The sequence below is a fragment of the Narcine bancroftii genome, chromosome 1, assembly GCF_036971445.1.
Source record: "Narcine bancroftii isolate sNarBan1 chromosome 1, sNarBan1.hap1, whole genome shotgun sequence".
NCBI classification, from domain to species: Eukaryota; Metazoa; Chordata; class Chondrichthyes; order Torpediniformes; family Narcinidae; genus Narcine; species Narcine bancroftii.
This window is the reverse complement of record NC_091469.1, coordinates 46,822,224-46,843,056: the sequence shown is the minus strand read 5'-3', so window position 1 is coordinate 46,843,056 and position 20,833 is coordinate 46,822,224. Positions and strand designations below refer to the sequence as shown.

The 20,833-nt window shown below is 41.3% G+C and overlaps 1 protein-coding gene across 1 annotated transcript in view; it reads left to right on the top strand.

The window, feature by feature from the left end:
• The window catches only part of polr1e (RNA polymerase I subunit E), a 39,484-nt gene extending 20,970 nt beyond the window's left edge, over nt 1-18,514 (top strand). Inside the window, exons 7-12 of the mRNA XM_069925815.1 lie at nt 1,443-1,550; nt 5,100-5,196; nt 5,492-5,631; nt 15,173-15,254; nt 16,884-17,015; nt 18,220-18,514. Of these exons, the coding sequence (XP_069781916.1) occupies nt 1,443-1,550; nt 5,100-5,196; nt 5,492-5,631; nt 15,173-15,254; nt 16,884-17,015; nt 18,220-18,376 (716 nt within the window). The 3' untranslated portion in view covers nt 18,377-18,514. The remainder of the gene's footprint in view (nt 1-1,442; nt 1,551-5,099; nt 5,197-5,491; nt 5,632-15,172; nt 15,255-16,883; nt 17,016-18,219) is intronic.
• Nucleotides 18,515-20,833: the final 2,319 nt, after the last annotated feature.

The window sequence follows — 20,833 nt, the reverse complement described above, 5'->3', positions numbered from 1 at the left end:
TCAAATTCCTGGGTGTCAACATCTCCGAGGATCTGTCCTGGAGCCTCCATGTCGATGCAATCATGAAGAAGGCCCGCCACCAGCTTTGTTTGTGAGGAGTTTGAGGATATTTGGTCCGCCACCGAAGACTCTTTAAAAACTTCTACAGGTGTACACTGGAGAGCATTCTGGCTGGTTGCATCACTGCTTAGTACGGAGGTGCCAACTCTCAGGACAAGAATAAACTATAGAGGGTTGTTAACTCGGCCTGTGACATCAGAGGCATCAGACTTCACTCCATTGAAGCCATCTACATGAGACAGTGTCTTTAAAAAAGCAACCTATATCCTCAAAGACTCCCTCTACCCAGGCCATGCCCTCTTCACCCTGCTACTATTACTATAGAGGAGCCTAAAGATGAGCCCTTAGTGGCACAAGGACACTTCTTCCCCACTGCCATCAGATTTCTGAATAATCAGTGAAGCAAAGACACTGCTTTACTTTACATGCACTATTTTTAATTTATTGTTGTAAGGTGGTTTAGATGTATATTTGCACTGTGATGTTGCCACAAAACACTAAATTTCGTGACTTGTTCAAGACAATAAATTCTAATTCTGATTCAGGTGGCAGACTATAGGTGCAGTGAGAACCATAGAACGTTAATGCACAGTAACAGGCCCCTTCGGCTCTTCTAGTCCATGCCGAACCATTTTTCTGCCTCGTCCCACTTCCTGCACTCAGTCCATAGCCCATCCATGCACCTGTCCAAATACTTCTTAAATGTTAAAATGGAGCCTGCATTCACCACTTCAGTTGGCAGCTCGTTCCACACTCCTACCACTCTCTATGTGAAGAAGTTCCCCGTAAACTTTTCCCCTTTCATCCTTAACCCATATCATTTGGTTTGTATCTCACCCTCAGTGGAAAAAGCCTATCTATCTACTCCCCTGATAATTTTTAATACCTTTATCAAATCTCCCCTCATTCTTCTACAGTCCAGGGAATAAAGTCCTAACCTGTTTAACCTTTCTCTTTAACTCAGTTCCTGGAGTCCGGGCAACATCTCTGCACTCTTTCTATCTTTTTGATATCTTTCCTGCAGTTAGATGACCAAAACTGCATACATTACTCAAAATTTGCCTTCACCAATGTCTTATACAACTTTACCATAACATCCCAGCTCCTGTACTCAATACTTAGTTTTTGGCATATTGGCCTTCATAAATCAATCTTTATAACTACTAGCGAAAGTTGCCATTCACCATCCAGGGCCAAAGACTATTTCACCGCATTTATTTTTTAAAATATCTATGAAAGTAGAAGTTAGCAAAATGCTTAGATTTTTTTCAATCATATTTTTAATGAATATGTGAGTAAATAGTTACTCTTTTTCTTTACTACAGAATGTAGTGGAGTATTATTTTGATTGTAATATATTGCTGTATTCTATTTTTTGGAAGCTTTGACCAATGAAGCAACTCAGTTTGAGTCACAGGAGAGGTCAGTCTACCTTCCACCTTGCCACGCTGATGCACAAAAGCCTGAAGATGTTTACAAGTTTGAGGACCGTATCCTTGTTGAATGTTAAACCTGTGCTAACTTGTGGGTTGCTCTTCACTAATATAGTGCAGACCATGACAATGGTTGAATTTGTCTTTCTGATCGACACACCAAGAATAGAGTTTTATTTTACATATTTGCACAGTCGTGTTCCATGTGTAATCGAATCCAGATTTTGTACATTAACTTTGGCTTTAATTCTTTCACTCTGGAAATGAACAAAGGTGCTTTTTTTTTAAATGACTCTTATTAACTTGTATTGTTACTTATAGTGTAGGTCCATAACCGTCTCTTTTCTTGCTCTTTTGACACATTTTTCAAATAATTTGTTACTCTTCCTTTCAAAATTGCATCTATTTACACTGGAGCTTATTTGCCAACATTGTCTTGTACTTCTTAGTCATTTCAAATGTGTCATCTGAAAATGTTGAAACTACTTGTAATTTCAAAGTCTAAACCTTTTCTATAAGTAATGAATACAGTAGCCCAGAACACAGCACCCTATATTTTGGCAATTGAGTAAATAAAATTTACTCAATTTTCTATCCAGGTGCCCCTTCTCCTCAGGTCTGAGTAAAAGGAAATGCGTGGTGGGGGGGTGGTAGGTGGAGGAAGCTACACAGTGAACTTTAGAAATTCTAAGTTAATTCTTTTGAGGCAGATGAGAGTTTTTAAAAAATACATGCTTAAAAATGAGCAAAATGTTTAAGTTATAGGTAGTTCCCGAGACTTATGATCTATGTAACCTATGACCATCAGCACATACAACTGAATTTTAAAAATAGATAAAATTTATCAGGTTTATGTTGTATTTCATAAAGTGTTACAGGGATGCAGGGCATGTAAGAGCCAAAATGTATGTTCTTGTTAGTCAGCAGTCCAGGGCTGGTCGCAGCCATCTTGATTCTTGTGCAAATGCAGAAGTCTTTGGTAGGTGTGTACAAGAGTAAGGATGGAAATTCAATATTGTCAGTGCGCTTAACTGAATTCCAAAACCCAAGCCCACTGAAGGATCACGCATGCGCCAACCAAGCTCCAATACGCAAACCTACTGTGCATGCGTAGTGGGTTCACATACTGGAGTTTGGTTGGTGCATATGTGAGATTTAAGGGTGTGATTTCAATATCGTCACAGTCCCGTGCATGCACCATCCAAACTGCAATAACCCACTGAAGGCATGTGCATGCGCCAACTGAAATTCAATACGCGAACCCATTGAAGGCAAGTGCATGTGCCAACTGAAGATTTGTGCATGTGCACAGGAATCAAGATGGCCGTGCCCAGCCCCGGGACCCCAGAATGCTGACTAACAAGGTAAACGTGGACCAGAATGTGGAAAGATTTGCTACGGTTGACGACAAATTCAGAAAGCTTTAAGTTGTTATTGTCAAATTTACAATGAAAAAAAGATTTAATTAAAAAGCTTGCTTTAAGACTTCAGTACTCCTCATGTGTGCACAATTCCAACATGTCCATTCCGAGATACAACAGATTCTTCAGTCCCCATTTCGGTCGTAAGTCAGGGAGAATCTGTATGGTGGTGTAATAGAAGGTTACATTTGGATATTTTTCTGGTTAAAAGTTGAAATCTAAGATTGAATAATATATTTCCTGTATGGAAGAATGTAAACAGCAATATAGGGTTCAGTGTTAGAACATAGAGGGCAAAATTCTTGTTACGATTATTAAAATGTGCAAGCTTTATTTCACCAATGGTAAAATAGTATTGAAAGCATTTATCCAAAATTATACCGTGGAACTGGAAATGATGAGCCAAATAACTGGAAATGATGAGTCAGAAGATTGAGAATCTGGTTGGGTGTTGCCAGAACAACATTCTTGCTCTCAAGATCACCAAGGAGATTTTAGGAAGGACAGACCACGTGTCTGCATTGATGGAATGGAAGGGTAGAGTCAGAACCTTAAAGTATCTGCAAGTCCATATTTCAGAAAACCTCTCCTGTAGCTAGCACATCAAGGCAATCATGAAGAAGACACAACAACACTGCTATTTTCTAAGGAAGGTAAAGAGATTTAGCGTCATCATTTAAATTTTATTTTGAATTCACTCCATCAGACTTCGACAGGTACACTGTAGAAAGTTTACAGACAGGTTTCATCACAGCCTGGTTTGGGAATATGGACCTGAAAGCTCCAGAATGTAACAAATGTACCTAAGTCCATCACAGGCCCCAACTTCCCACCTATTGAAGAGATCTCTGTGAGGCACTGCCTCAAGAAGGCAGCCAGTGTCATTAAGGACCCCATTACCCAGGTCACAACATCATCACACTGTTACCTTCAGGCAGAAGGTACAGAAGCCTGAAGACCAGCATTTCTCAGTTCAAGACCAGTTTATTTCCAATAATCTCTTAAATCTCCCTTTGTCACACTAATCAGTTGCCGCTCCAGTATCACAAAAGGGTTGTCCGCACTTTTGCTAAGTCACTTTTTTTTTTGCATTTGTATGATTGTGAATATAATGCTCTTGTTTAGTATTTTTAATTCAATTAAGTATACTATTGTAGCCATTTTAAGTGTGCATTTTTTTTTACTAGGTACCTGTTCAGGTACAAGTAAGAATTTCATGCGTCTGTATATTGTACAATGTATATGACAGTAAACTCATTGTCATTAGCTGTTGCACTTTATATTAAAACAAAGGTGAGTTATTTCAAAATTGAGCAGTTTTGATATTTTCTATGAATTGGTTTTAAAATTAAAATCATCAGCAAAAAAATTGAGAGATTAGATTAGTTTTTTTAATTAAGATGGTTGTTAGGGGCAGAATTGTGACTCCTACAACAGTGGAATTGGAATCCATGTTGGATTTAAAAAGGAACCATGTGAAAGGGCAGAACAATGTCTAGCCTGTGATAATTTAATCAATGCAAAAATTGTGATGGTGAGACATCTTGCAAAAATATATATTTACAGGAAAACTCTAAACTGAATTCCAGTGGCTCCAGACTGGCAGATTATTTTGGACTATTTGATATTGTCCTGTTCAGTTATTGTATGTTAATATCCTAACACCGTTTTAATTTACCTTTTTTTAAAAAGATGTTGCTTAGTATACATTGATTAGTGAATGGGGTGAATTTAAGGGAAGCAGAGAAAATTGATGGTGAGTTTTAAGAGTGTGTGGCAAACCTGGATTCTGATGATTTTAAAGGAAGCACAATCAGTTTAAACGGATTGTGAGAAACAGACCCCTGCTCATTTAAAGGGAGCGCAGAAAGTGGGGTCCTGATCAGATTATAGGGAATTCTGAAATCAATGTTCTGATGAGGTTAAAGGGAACAAAGGAATGGGTCCCAATCAGTTTCAAGAGATCTCTAGAAGATAGGCCTTGATGCATTTAAATGGAAATTGTACCCAGTCTCCCAGATGCTGAATCATTGGGATTTCCAAACAAGTTAGCAGGATATCTGTTTTATTGTAATCTGTATATACTTGTGTTTCATCGATTGTGGAAAAATTGGACACAGTTTCTTTACATTCAGTAAGATTCTCAATTTTGTCCTGTGTGAATGGCTCCTTAATTCATGGTAAGTCATTTCAACGACTGAGTATCAAGCAATTAGGCCATCCTGTGAGTCACTGAAGATTAGCACTGCAGAAGAAGCTGAGAAGTTGGCACAAACTGGCAAGTAAGTTTAGAAGACATTGTTAGAATGAAGCAGCTAACTGTGACACTTGATGTTTACAGGGACAGTTGTGATGCCATTGGCCTGAATTCCCCATTTGTGGAGTGGATTTTTATAGTAAAAGTTATGGCCAATTTATGCATTCTGATGCCTGTGGTTTCCAAGGTGTTTCTGTTTACATACTATACTATCATTTTTTTTAAAGCAAATCAGTGGCAGAATTTTGGGCTGGTGAGATTGGAATGGTTTGCAACTTATTACCTGAGTAATAGGAAAGCTTTTTTTCTTTATTTTTCAGCTACTCATCCTTTGTTCTGGAATCGCTTAAATCTTTACCTCATGATGAAGAAAGTCGTGATCATAAAATTCACTGCCTGTTTTATCTTCAGATCCTGATTAGATTGCACAACTTAAAGAAACATGAATTCAAACACAAAGGTAAACTGTTTCGTATCTTTTATTTTTGTCAGTGATTTGGAAGACAGGCATGTAGCTTTAATCAATGCAAGAAATTAGATTTGGGGCTTTGTGAATTTTAATATTTAATTATGCAAAATCACTCTGTGAAATCTGGGTAAATGCCCATTCCAGATTCAAGCATAGTTTACTCATTGCTTGCAATGCATAGAAATACTGTTTGAGAATGAGATGTAAGCAATTGTAGGCTGTATGGTGATGTGAGTGAGATCAGGCTATAGTTATTGAACTGGATTTTGTCTTATTTATTTGAAATAGAATGAGCCAGTTCCCACTGACCTGATTTCCCCTGCTCTAGAATTGCCACTCCTGTTTTGCCCACTAAGACCAATACCAGTTGCTCACATCATCCAATGGAGCATCTAGTGGTGCATAGAAAAGGCTCTCCAATCATTCCTGAAAGCTGATAACCAGCAAGACTCTGCACTGATTTGATGGTCATAAATGCTGTATATTTTTTGATAAAAGGTCATTGATCTGAAATTTTTACTTTTTTCTCCTCCCTAAATACTCCTAAATATTCCCAATATTTTCTGTTTCTGATTTCACTCTGTAAATATTCCTTAATTAGTAGGCATTGTCTCATTCGCACGAACAGTAGTCTTATGTTACAGGCTCCTATGAAGTAAGTTTGAAGATGACACAACAATTTGTAGTTGGGTATAGCAAGGAGGACCCTCTTCACCTATGTGTTGATGAACGGAGGGGCTTTGGGTTATAAGTAGATAGGGTGGTGAAATAGGTTGCCATCGCATAGAATTTGATCATGAATGTCATGACACAGCTTTATGAAACATGCGTTTTGGCTGCCACTGTCTTGGGTAAACTTGTACCTCTCACTTTGTTCGTTTTAGATTGGTCACAGTGTTCGAATTACCGAAAGAAAATAGACACACACACCGAGAGCAGTTCAGTTTATACAAGTCTTTATTACTAAATCTAAAGCTGAATTCACACTACAATATGCAAGCCCTTCCCAATTATACTTATCAATGCCTGGACTGGTCCCAACTGCCAAAGCGAGGCGACGACTGCACACTTGTAGTAGGTTGTCTGGGTGCCGGTAGCAGCTTCTCTACCTCCCCGGACCGAGACATCGGTTTGGAATCTTGAAGTTCTTCTTCTTGCTGAGAGATGTTGCCACCTCTTGAAGAGTCTCAAACTTCAGCAGTGGGACCATGGCTTATATTACCCAAAAGTTGTTTACTTCAGATCTTATCTCTGAACAAATAATTTAATTATCTTTAAGGACTCCTGACAGTCTGCGACCAACAAAAGACAACTGCATCTCTTGACCCCATGGTGGAAGTTGGATAATGTCTACTGATTCATATGCATCCCTGGGCCCCATAGTGTAAATTTAGATAATGTCTTCCTTTTCAACTGCATCTTGGGCCTCATAGTGGAATTGAGATTATGTCTTCTGATGCAACTGCATCCCTTCTTGCATCAGCTGGTCTAAATCCTCCATTACATTCCACCCCTTGGTCGCAGCCTGTCACTTACGAGACCTAACAAGCATTTGAATACAGAAGGAGCGAAAAAAAGAAACAAAAACTATAATAAGCACAAAAACAAGCAATAATGCGAGCAACCAACGGAGAATATTGTGGCCCAATCCCCCAAATGTACCATGAAAAAGGATTCAAACAATCCTTGTGGGCCACAATACCCAGACACTGAAACTCACGAACAGATTTTGAAACATGTTTAACAATATCAGATATATTAGTGGATACATCGGGCCGTGTCCCCCACGGGCAACTCCCTCGGAACGTCCTTGACATTACAAATCCAATTGCTGACATCAAAGCAGCTGTTAAGCCAGATCAGCAGGAGCACAAGATGGAGGATCTGGAACAAAGAAGCCTGATATATGTCACTCACAATGCCGTAAGCGTTCAGTATTTAAACAAACTAAATCATCCTATCCCTCAAAAGCAACCCACCGAGTGTTACCCTGGGCAGGTGTCACTATTTCCCCTTTAACAGGAGGGCCACTACCTGATGGTGCCACCCATACCTTTTGTCCGGCATTCTCTGGCTCGGGAATGGGGGCAATGACTGTTTTTCCTCTGGAATAGGCTGTAGTTCAGAAGCGTGAAGAAGTCAGTGGAAAGGTGTACCTCCCTTCAAAGGGCGATGATTCAAATTGTCGACTGCCTGCTGCAGCACATGGCACCACCCCTTCAGGGTCCCCAGTGGTGTTAACAAACAAATTTGTTCCTTCAGTAAGCCACTCGTTCGTTCAACTAGCCCGGCAGCCTGTGGGTAATAAGGAAAATGGTGGACCCATAAGATACTGTTGTCAGTTGCCCAATCACAGATTGCCTTCCCGGAGAAGTGCGAGCCATTATCAGACTGAATTTCTTCTGGTACATCATAACGAGAAATTAAATGGTTTAGTCCTTGGATAGTGCTAGCTTGGTCAGCCGTCTTGGTGGGAAAAGCAAAAGCCAAGCCCGAAAAGGTGTCAACCATTACTAGGACGTAACGTTTACCCATACAGTTTGGCATAGGGCCTATGTAATCAATTTGCCAGACCACAGCTGAGCGAGCTCCCAGTCTTATTCGGCCAAGCGGACCAGGAGGAACTGTGAGGGACTTCACAAGCTGACATGCTGGGCATGTACGCACGACCATGCGGACATCGTCCTAATGGACGGGTAAGGCATGTGTACGGGCCCACATAGCTGATCCTTTCTCCCCCCCCGAATGGCCACTCTGTTCGTGTGCCCATCGAGCCAGGGGGACGTTATTGGCACGGCTGATAGTGGCAAGCTGATCTGCTACTGCATTATGTTGTGCCATGTTCATCGTCTCATTGGTATGGGCGTCAATGTGATATAAGGTTATCTCACGATGATGGGAAGCATCCCACAACAGCTGCCACAACTGTTTGCCCCATACTGGGCGGTCATGTATCAGCCAGTCGTTCTTTTGCTAATCAGGCATCCATACCACTAGTCCATTAGCCACAGCCCAGGAATCAGTAAACAGGTGAAGAGGGTGATCATGGGGGTCTAGTGGTAAAGTGGCTGCCTTCAACTCAGCATACTGACTGGAGCCACCATCCCCCTCCTCCAATAAGTGAGTTCCTGACCTGCTTTCCTTGCACCCACCGGCTGCTACCATCAGTAAACCAGGTATCCTCTTGTTCTGCTGCAGTGAGCGAATCATATGGTTTACCCCACTGAACTGGTGAAGGGGGTAAGGGAGGGGGCAAGGTGGGTTCAACGTCCTCATGACCAGACGGAAGATCAGCCACCTGTTCGTGTATGCGGCCCATCCCTTCAAGCCCTCTGGTTCTTCTTTGGCTTGGCTTCGCGGACGAAGATTTATGGAGGGGGTAAATTTAACAATAGAAGACTGCTGAGCCCGCCCGATCTTTAGATTAGCGTCATTAGCCAGGACCCAGTTCATTATTGGAAGTGCAGGTCGCAATTGAACATCTGCATCGCCTGTCATTCTTTCAGCTTCCAGCAGGGCCCAGTAACAGGCTAGTAACTGTTGTTCAAAAGCAGAATAACGAGTGGCAGCCTCGGGCATGGTACGTAACCAGAATCCCAATGGGACTCGACGGCCCTCTTGTTTCTGCCAGAGGCTCCAGGATGCCACATCATCAGTAACGGAGACCTGTAGTTTGTAGGGGGTATCTGGGATGCGGGGAGCAATGGGCAGGGCCTGAAGAATAGCCTACTTGGCGGACTGGAATTCCCTTTCCTGATCATCACCCCATACAAAGCCTGTTTTCTTGCGGGTAACCTTATATAGAGGACGTAAAAGCAATGCCAAGTGTGGAATATGACGTCGCCAGTAACCCAATAACCCCAGGAAATGCTGGGTCTCTTTTTTAAGTTAGTAGGAGTGGCCAAGACTGCGATCTTATTGCGAACTTTATCAGGAACCACCTGTTCTCCAGCATTCCACTGAATTCCAAGGAAGATAACTGTCTGGGACGGGCCCTGTATCTTGGCAGGGTTAATGGCCCATCCTCTTTGCATCAGGGTATCTTGGACACTCTCCATACCTTCCTGTACCATCTCTTCCGTGGCTCCTTGGATCATCACATCATCAATATAATGGTGAATTGAGAGGGAAGGCGATACTGTCACTGTCTCCAAATCACAGGCAATTAGGCTGTGGCAAATAGTGGGAGAGTGTACATAGCTCTGAGGGAGGCGGGTGAAGGTATACTGGCGCCCCCTCCAGGTAAAGGCGAACTGATCCTGTGAGACCTCGTCTATAAGAATATTGAAGAAGGCGTGAGCGAGATCAATTACAGCATACCATGTTCCTGAGTTCCCAGTAGCAATGTTTCAATAAGGGTAACAATGTCCGGAACTGCCGAAGCAAGTGGTGGGGCATGTTTGTTCAAAAAATGATAATCAACTGTCATTCTCCAGGAGACATTCGGCTTCTTGACTGGCCAAACAGGGCTATTAAAGGGTGAGGTTGCGGGCCTCACTACCCCTTCTTCTTGCAGAGCATCGATGGTGCCAGTAATCTCTTCCTGCCCCCCAGGGAGGCGATATTGTAGAATGCACACTGGTTTTGGGGGAGGAGGCACCATCACAGGATCCCACTTAGCCCGACCCACCAAATGCAAATCCCCCTTGGCTAGTATTAAGGGCCGTACCGACCAACATATTAATACCCAGGATACACTCATCAGTGGCAGCCAGCAGGGCATGTAACCATATAGGGGAAGGGCCATCACCCACCGTGGCGCGGACTTTTATTTCCTTCGCCAGGGTGAACGCTCCTCCCATCCCCTCTATTCGAAATGTTGGTCCAGTCCAGAGGTCAGGGTTACCCGGGATGACTGAGTGCTCCGCACCGGTATCAACCAAGGCCAAATATTGGCGGTCATTACCCCCAGCCCAATGGACTTAACGGTATGTAGGGCCGTGGGTCCCCGTGTATCCGCCGTATCTCAATGGAGTAGATGGGGGGGCCATGCCCACACCCTCATGCTTTAGTAGGGTTCGGGGGCTTTCAGGCCCACATGCCACTATTATCCATAAGAGCCTTTTTAACCATTTGTTGTATCTCATCACGGATAACTGGAGCAAGAGAAGCTGGCTCAGTGGGAGCAGCAGTGGGAGCAGAAGGCACAGCTGGGCCAGGAGGACTCAACAGCTGGGGAAGATGTTCCCCTGCCTTTCTCTTATAAAGGGCATAAAGGACTGCAGTAGGTTTCCCATCAATGTCACTTTTAGGTACGCCTAACTTTAACAAGGTTAGAAAAAGGTCCTTTCTTGTCGGTCCATTACTAGCAGCAGCCCCTCTCTTTTCATCCTGCTTGTCTGATTTAACCTGGGTTGTACGTGAGTGGATTTTACCTCCCAGTTCTAATTCTCGAAGCCCAGATAAGGTGTGCCCCGCCTCAGAAACAGGGTGCCCAATTAGTGGGCTAGTTACAGACAGAACCAGTCCCCGTACAGTGGGTTGGGCAGAACGAACCAATCTGGTATGCATTCCGGCTGTGAATTTCTCTTCATCAGGGCTCCCCCCATGTACCCACAGCTTCAAACGCCCTGCATACAAGGCAGAGGCCAGGGCATGTTGACGAGTTACTGCTATACCCTCCTCTGGGGTGCCCCAATTGTTCTGTAAATGTAAATCCCAATCTACTGGTGATGGGTATACTCGTAGCAGGGCATCCCCTAGAGTGGCAAGTAAATAATCCACCTCTCTTCCTCTACCCTGCAGCTCAGCAGTGACCGGATATCAGTAGTCAATGTTCTTAATCCCAACAATTCTTCAGGGGTTAAATATACATTACCCCCCTCCTTGCTCCCAAATATGCAGGAGCCAGGCTGCCAGAGTCTCTCCCGCCTTTTGCCTAAATCGATCTCCAATGGCAGCCAGCTCTTTTATAGACAATTCACGGATCATTGACTGCTCTTGACCTCTGCTCCCACTTTGGCCCACAGGGTCCTTTGCCCAGTGGACGGGACGAGGCCTAGGCCATCCCGTAGAGGGGGTGGACCATTGATCATAAGCAGGGGTTCGCGTATTTCCCCTGGGTCCTCTTGGGAGATTGGGGTATCTATCCCCTCAATCTCTTCCCTTATATCATCTCCCCTTTCGTCTGTTTGGGAAGTCTGCTGCCTTATGGGGCGGACGTGAACAGCAGGTGGAGAGGGCAGTATGTTAGGCACATGCTGAGGAGTATCTGCATTATTACCATGGTCATCTTTCCAGATATTCCCATCCCATTCATCAATTAAATCAGGATCGTCGCCATTCCTTATCATGGCATAAATACGATGTGGATTGGGTTCTACTCCATGCCTTTCTTTATCTGCACAGAGCTGCTGCCGGAGTTTAATATTATGGCAGATCATTTGGACATGCTTATCCTCCCATTCTTTGGCTCGGTCCTGACTGGTGCAAACAATCTCACTCATCATGGGACAGCGTTGTCGCAGGGCTTCTAGCTCCTCCTCTAGTTGCTCTCTCTTACGCTGAGATTCTACTTCTCGCTGAACTGATTCTGATTCACGCTGAGCAGAGTGGCGTAAGGCTGTGGCCAGCAGCCAAAAACCGTCCGTCAGCGTCCCCTTTTTAACAGGAAATTTACTTTCTCGAAGGAGAGTGGCAACCCACTCTCCCGGAGGCGCACTTGATGGATCTAACTTCTCATCCCAACTGAGGGGTGGTCACAGCAAAGACAGGGCATTCATTGGCCAACATGCCAAACCCATCGTCTTTGGAAGTCCATCCCAAAATCAAGAACTGCTTGGGGCTCACCTCCTTCTTTCAGCAAAACATCTTGAGACCAACCCTGCCTGATTACCAATTGTCTTGGGTAAACTTGTACCTCTCACTTTGTTCATTTTAGATTGGTCACAGTGTTCGAACTACCGAAAGAAAATAGACACACACACCGAGAGCAGTTCAGTTTATACAAGTCTTTATTACTAAATCTAAAGCTGAATTCACACTACAATATGCAAGCCCTTCCCAATTATACTTATCATTGCCTGGACTGGTCCCAACTGCCAAAGCGAGGCAATGAGTGCACACTTGTAGTAGGTTGTCTGGGCGCCGGTAGCAGCTTCTCCACCTCCCTGGATCGGGACGTTGGTTTGTAATCTTGAAGTTCTTCTTCTTGCTGAGAGATGTTGACACCTCTTGAAGAGTCTCAAACTTCAGCAGTGGGACCATGGATTATATTACCCAAAAGTTGTTTACTTCAGATCTTATCTCTTTGAACAAAAGATTTAATTATCTTCAAGGTCTCCTGACAGTCTGCGACCAACAAAAGACAACTGCATCTCTTGACCCCATGGTGGAAGTTGGATAATGTCTACTGATTCATATGCATCCCTGGGCCCCATAGTGTAATTTAGGTCTGTCTACTAAATATACATCTTGGGCCTCATAGTGGAATTGAGATTATGTCTTCTGATGCAACTGCATCCCTTCTTTCATAAGCTCGTCTAAATCCTCCATTACAGCCACACTACAGGAACAACGTGGATGCAGAGATTCTTCAGTGAGTGGCCTGGATTGGAGTGTTTCAGATGTAAGGAGAGTTTGGATAGGCTGAGTTTGTTTTTTCTGGAGTGGAAGAGGCTGAGAGATAATGTAACTCAGCTGTTCAAAATTATGAGCTGGATGATGGTAAGAATCTTTTTTTTCCCCTGGTGGAGTATAAAGTAAGAGGTAGGAATTTTAGAGGGTATCTGTGGGGATAACTTTTCTGGAATGTGCTGCCTGCAAGTAGTGAATGCAGAGACTCTCAACGTTTAAGAAGAATCTAGACAAGTTCTTGAGGCAAGGAATAAAACACTACGGATCTAATATGGGTAAATGGAACTAGTATTGACAAATACAAGGGTTGGCATGGACCTGGTAGGTCAAAGTGCCTGTATCTATGACTTCAACTCAATTAATTGAATACTTTACAAAATATCTAGTACTGTATTTACTGATTTTCTCTCATTTGCCCTGCAACAGAACATTCAAAATAAACCCCTAATGGATGTGATTTTTTTTCCCCCCTCCTTCATAAAGCAATGTGTAGATTCTGATTTTATTCTCATAATAGGATATATCACTTTCTTTAACATCGACATTAGGCTAACTAATCACTCTCCTTACCTAAACTGTATAGTTACATGACTTCTTTCTAATTCAGGAGGATTTTTCTGGAATCTGGGTATTTTGCAAAATCAAAACTGCTGATTTCTCATCCACTCATCTCTGCTCTCTAATTTCCCCCCTCGGTACCTATTCCTGTATGCAGGAAATGCTACACTTGCACCCACATCTCCTCCCCTCACAACCATTCAGGGCTCCAAAGTGTCCTTCCAAGTAAAGCAACATTTTATATTTTTGAAAATTGCTGGTGCTGCTAGAGTTGCTGTGACAGCAGTGCAGCTGCTGGTGTGGACCCAGGAGAGTGGAAAGAGGAGACACAGTATCTAACAGACTGGTCCAAATGCCAATGGCTCTGTAAAGGGTTTAATGGCCTGTTAAAGGAGTTGACAGTGTTTTTAATTCAAAATCTTGAACCATGGAGATCTGTACCCAAGATGGCGGCACCTTTGCTGAGCAGCAGCCTGGGCTGGGCTGCTGAACCATAATGCCATGTTTTTGCCAATCAACATATGTTAGTTGGAAAGAAATTCCACTAAGACCAAAAAAAATCCCATGAATTATCAGGATATGCACAGTAAAATCCCCATTATCTACCACTCAAATCAACTGGAAACTTAAACAGGCAAAAAAAAATTGAGGAAATAAGTAATTTTTTTTAAAGTAAATAAAAATAAGTACGGTTTTAAATAGAAATTTAAATAAAACTTTAAAATTGTAAATGTTCTCCAAAGCCAGTGGAGTGTCCCATCCGCAACATTAGTAAGGCTTTATCTGTAAACTAGGGTGGGGGGTGGGGGGGAGTTCATTACAATGGCAGCACAGCTAGCACAACACTGTTACAGCGCCAGTGACTGGGGTTCAAATTTAAAGGAAGGTGTGTTGAAGGCATGACTGGGACACCTACATGGAGGTGAGTCGGGTTGCGCCGAGGGTCTGACCAGGACACCAGGATGAAGAGTTGGTTTTGTCTTTTAAACGGTGTATTCTTAACACAGGGGTATTAATTAGGCATTGTGAGTCTCTTTGCATTTCTGGCATCCGCGATCCCTGTAAGTGCCGGATAATGGAGTTTTACTGTTTTAAAAAATTACTACCTTGAAACAAGTTCATACAATCTGCCAATCCTTGCTCAGGTTCCTGCCTTCTGCAAAACAGAATGATTGTAATGGTTTTCAAAATGAAAACATAACTTGGAAATAGGTTGATCGGATATCTGTCCAATGTTTGTAAATGACAAAATCAATATATTAACACTATTTTCTGCTCGTAGTTCTATTTTTCATTTTTTTCCAAAGTAAGTGTGACTCAGCTGCATTTTTTACAATGTGAGCTATTTGTAGTTAACCAAACTTCCTATTCATGTATTAATTTCAAAATTTTGTTTCAGGTTCTCTTGGGAGTGATGTTGCAGATGTTGTAAAAGTCAGTTTGATGAAAAAATTCACGGTATTGACTTACAACAATGGATGGTAAATATGCATCCAACATGAAATTATTCTGAAGGAGAAAGGCTTAATTTCCTTTGCAAGAGTGCTCAACTAACAAGTTTTCCTGAGACTATTTACAGCTGCCACTTAAAGTTAATAACGTTTATAAAAGTCTGTACATAATTGAGAATCAGAATCATTCAGCACAGAAACTGCATCCAATAAGCTCTACCGTGCCAACAATCATGTAGCTATCACGCTAATTCCACTTATCTCCTGAACATCTGCCACCTCCTACACGTCAACACATCTGTGGCATGTGGGAGGAAACCAGAGCACGGAGAATATGCAAACTCCACACAAACAGCACCAAGGTCAGGATTGAACTCTGATCACTGGAGCTACCTTGCACATTGCTGTGCCACTGGGCTGCCCAAATGCACTCACAGCTTCTTACGTTTCCAATTCATGTTTGAGTAGGTGATGCATAATAGAATTATGATCAAAATTTATAGTAATAGTAGTATTGATATAGAATTAATTGAGTCAGATCAGAAATCATTGAGGCATAAAGTGTGCATTAGTGTCTATCTGGGGTCAATGTTAAAATCACCAGACTTTTAATATGTGTGGATGAGCTCAGCGGTTAACCACCTCTGGTATATATTGCTCTACCTCTATTTGTTAATATGAAAATACAATGCTGGAGAAACTCACAAGGTCAAACAGTATACTTTATGTAGCAAAAGTAAAGATATATAACCAATGTATTGGGCCTGAGCCCTTCATCAAGGTATGAGCCTGCTGAGTTTCTCCATTAGGAATAAAAGTTGTGTTAACATCAGGCTAACTGCTTGGCAATTTATTTTTCTCTCCGCACTGAGTAGGAAAGCACAACTGTTATGTTGGTGGCTGTTTGGGAAAGATTGAAGCATATCAAAATTATGGGGTGTATTGGTGATAGTTGCCAAGATTTAACCAAGCATTCAGCTTTTGAATCCATTCATAATCTGATTGATTTATGAAAAACTAGGGGTCTTTGAATTCTTGCCAGTCATTGCTTGATATCATAGAATATGTTGAGTGATGTTTACTACGGTAAATCACTATGACTAGCTGCCTTAACTCTATGTATAGTAATATATGTATAATATTAATTATAAATAAAGCTTATTAAATGGAGCTCCAGACCATCATTTGCAATGAAGGGGCAAACTAATTCAGTACAGTAAAAGAGGAAATTTTTGTTGGAAAACTATTCAGCCATCTTGAATGTTTTGAAATTCAAAGTAAGAAATACTACAAATCTGAAAATACTGGAAAAGTTCAGCAGGTTAGCCTGCATCTGTTAAAGGAGAAGCAGTTGATGTTCCAGTAAAGGGTTTTAGATCTAAAACATTGATTTCCACAGGTGATGCTTGACCTGTTAAGTTTTTCCAGCAGTTTTGTTTATTTGAAATAAAATGCTGATTCATAGGGAAAAGAAAATGCAAAATAAGCCAGATGCGTAGACTGTGGAAATTAATTAAATTTAAGTAAATCTGTTGCTTAACAAACAACTGATTTGCTAGGCAGTTCTGTGGCAAGAAATGTGCAAGAAAAATCATTTGCAGCATTGTGTGAAGTCAGGCTCTTGAATCTGAATCTAATCAACTCCCTATTGTCTTTCAGTGTACAAAATATAATGCCAATCTCCATGAAAGCCAAAATAGTGGCATTCATTATTGCATTGGCTTTACACATCAATCACTTTCAAATTGACCTCACGTACCTGCAGCAAGATTTGAAAATTAGTGTGAACAGGTACGGTTAATTTTCTTTACCTAACTTTGTAGTTCAGTTACTTTCAAGTTATTACTGACTTTACTAGTCTGTACTGGTTATTAGCAACCAGCTTGAAGATTTGCTTCAGAATTACCAGTGATAACCACAGTTGCTTTCTCGTAATGACTGGTAAATTGTCTATTTTTACCTAATGTATATAAACCCTTTTGGGTGTGAAGTATTTGTATTTTGCTTAGCTTTGTGTTGAAACAATTTTGACAGCATGTAATGAAGCTTAACGGGAGAATATTTGCAAGCAGTACTTGAAATGAGAAGAGCACTTTTGTTCAATGAATTTGGTATTGTTGAATCTTCCCATCTCCCAGTCATTCAGCAGATGCTGTGCATAGACACTGTGGTTAATGATAATGAGGTTATTATCATACACATATACAGTAATGTACATATGCCCGAGATTCTTACTTTGATTTGGTTCCCATCAAATGGTTCTGCTACCTTTTGGGTATAAGCCAAGATTGTATTGGATACTCTCCTGGCTGAAAATGGTACTACAATATATAAGAAACATTACATAAAGCAAAGTTTCCTCCCTTCGACACCCAACTATTTACTCCCATCTTCGCGGGTGAATAGTTGGCATTTATACTGTGAACAGTACATTACTGTAACTTGCAAGGCTCTTCATTAGCACCTTCCTGTCAAGCATTCTCTATCAGACATGCATTTTGTAAACCCAGAGCAACAAAGGCTGCACTTAGATGTGAGATTTCATCACCTCTAACTCAAAATGCTGAAACTGCCCAGCAGTATCTTCGTCACAAGGATTGCAGTGGTCAAGAGGTAGCTCCTCTTGAATGTTGAATACAGGTACTGTTCTGGCCATTGATGCAGAGATCCTGTGCACTCTAGAATCAAGACTAAAATACAAATTGAATTTTATAGCCCTTAAGGCTTTGTCACTTGTATCCATGCAAAAGTGGACAGACTTAAAAGATCATAGGAACAGGCAGGCATCTTTTGTCAGCCTCTCAAACTTTATGCCCATTAAGTTGGATAATGGGTGTAGACAAGATTGTCTTTATTCGACAATAACACAACCTTTCTGGTTAGTAAACATCAAAATGAAGCATTTCCTTTACATGTGTTGTTATTTTTATATGTTGATGCAGAGAATAGTACAAATGTATTTGTTTCTCAATACCTATCTTGATGTACTTTACAGAATTTTAGACATTGCAAGAGCGATGCGTTTACAAGTCACAAAGAAAAAAGTCAATGTTCCTGGTGGCGGTGCAGAGGACCGTAAAATAGCTACTCTGTCATTACCACTGGCTTTACAAAGTAGAGTCCGTGGTAACAAAAGGAAGAAAATGTCATAAAACCCCAACAAATTTCTATTTTATATGGAAGACTCCCACTCGAGTTCATTGGAGAGGTAATTGGTGCAATACATTGAGCAAAAATTCTGACTGGTGATATTCATAATCTTGTAAGTAAATCTGCAAGATGTATTTAAATAGACAGTTGTTTTTTTCCCATTTGATTTGTCAAGAAATGCAACACTTGAGTGAGTATTTATACAGTCTGGTCACAGTTCTGGATAATATTCCACTGTGTTCATTCGCCAATTCCATTGATTGATATGGAAAAGTTGAAACGTGTCTTTTTTTTTAAAAAAAATCTCACACTTTGGGAGTGAGAGGGAAATTCAATCAATGTCGGTATTTAATTTAAATGAAGTGTAACCAATAAAATCACCATCTATTATATAGCATCTATCTATTTAAAACAAGTCCATAACTTCTACCTTCTCCTGCATATGCTTCAAATCACCCCCTTGGACTACTATTCAACCACTTGGTTCTGTGTCACCCTGTCCCAGTCACACTTGGAGGAGTACCTCACATTCACTATTTCTGTGTGCTTAACGTATTGTCTGCTGATATCATCAGTTGATGCAAGAGAAAATGAAAAGGAAGCATAAGTAGGACACCTGCTCTCCATTTTATTAAGATCATGTCTGAATTGGTCTCATTTCCAATTCCACGTTCCCATAGCTCCCTTACAACTAAAAAATTTACCTCGCCTTCATGGTATTCGTTGATTCAGCATCTTCAACTCTTCTGGGATTAGCAAATTCAGTCATTAAATTTTCAATACAGGAGAAATTCTTGTCTGTTTCAGAGAATGGAAACTTGGCCCTTTGGCCTTCAGGAACAACCAGGTTGTCCATCCAGACTAGTCCTATTTATCTGTATTTAGCCCATATCACACAAACCTTTCCAATCCAAGTACCTTTCTAAATGACTCAACATCACAACTGAACCTGCCTTATTCAATATACCTTCCAGCTGTCTGGAAAAAGTTGCCTCTCAATTCTCTTTTAAATCATTTTCTCATTTTAAATCTGTGTCCCCCTAATCTTGACTCCCCTCCCCTGAATAAAAGTCTAACCATTCACCTTAGTTTTAACTCATGATTTTATATACCTCTATAATGTCATCCCTCAACTTTCTACAATTCAAGCAGGAGAAGTCCAGCCTATCCAACCCTTCCTTGTATCTTGGATCTTCCAGTTGCAGTAATATCCTTGTGAAGCTTTTCTGCATCCATGCCAGCTTAAACATCTGTGGCCACGACAAAATAACTATACAGGCATTTCTAGAGTGAATCAAACAGATTTACTCTTCATCACCCACACATTTTAAAACACAGAATCACACGCTCGACATGCTCTGATGTCACATGGCTGGTTTAATGCCTCCTGGGAGTTGTAGTGCCACTATAGCACCATTATACATCCTTAATATAGCTGGGTAACCAGAACTACCCACAATAATCCAAACGTGGCCTCACTAACATCTTGTATGGCACTAATATGAATCCCAATTCTCCCATGAGAATGAGAATCTCTCTATTAATCTTCCTCAATGCTACCATTGTTTTAGAGACAGAAGGATGCCTACTACTATACTACTGCCTGAAGAAAATATGCTTCAAAATGCATTTAATTTATATCAATATAATATACAGCATCTGTGTATGTGAGCTGCTTTTATAGCCTGTCTGCATCTATCCTGACTAAGCATGTCCAGGCCTAAGATAGCATTTGCATAGTGCATGCCAGGACTGACCAAAACAGCATGCTTTGTGGGCAATATAGTGGACTTAAAATAGGAGAATAAATCACAAAAAAACTATATATTTTGCTGTACAAGTCAAACCCCCCCCCATTTTCAGGCTGTCTGGGCCTCCCAGCAACAACTTAATTTTTTTAAACAACACCCCAATCACCAAGTAACAAAGCTCTAAATTAAGCAAGTAAAAAAAAACTAAAAAACCTTGGCCTACCGGGCAAGAGTGGGGCCCTCAGGTCTGTAGAATTTCTGGGTAGATTTTGGCAGCGCCTGGTGGTGGGGAAATGCTTCCAGGGTTGACTTATACACTGAATTGGCATCAAACAGTTTTTGACTTGAATTTAAGGTCTGGAAAGTATATCTGGCATACAAGTCAACCCCCTTTTTTGAGGGTTTCATGACTACTTATATTCCAAAGTATACAGTAGGTTATATCTTAAAAAACAATGATAAGAAAATTTTATGGTGATTTTGTGATCAGCAGTCTAAAATCCATGAAATACCCCCAAAAGTATTCAGGAAGAAAAATCTTCATTGTTCAGTAGAAACAGGCATTTCTGTAGCTACTAGTTTGGTGACAGAGCATATTAATATACTTGTAAAATCCCTTGTGATTCTCCTTTACCTTGTACACCAAACCCATCTCATATTTTTGCACTCATGATTTCCCTCTTAACTGAACTGTTGCATCTAGTTTTC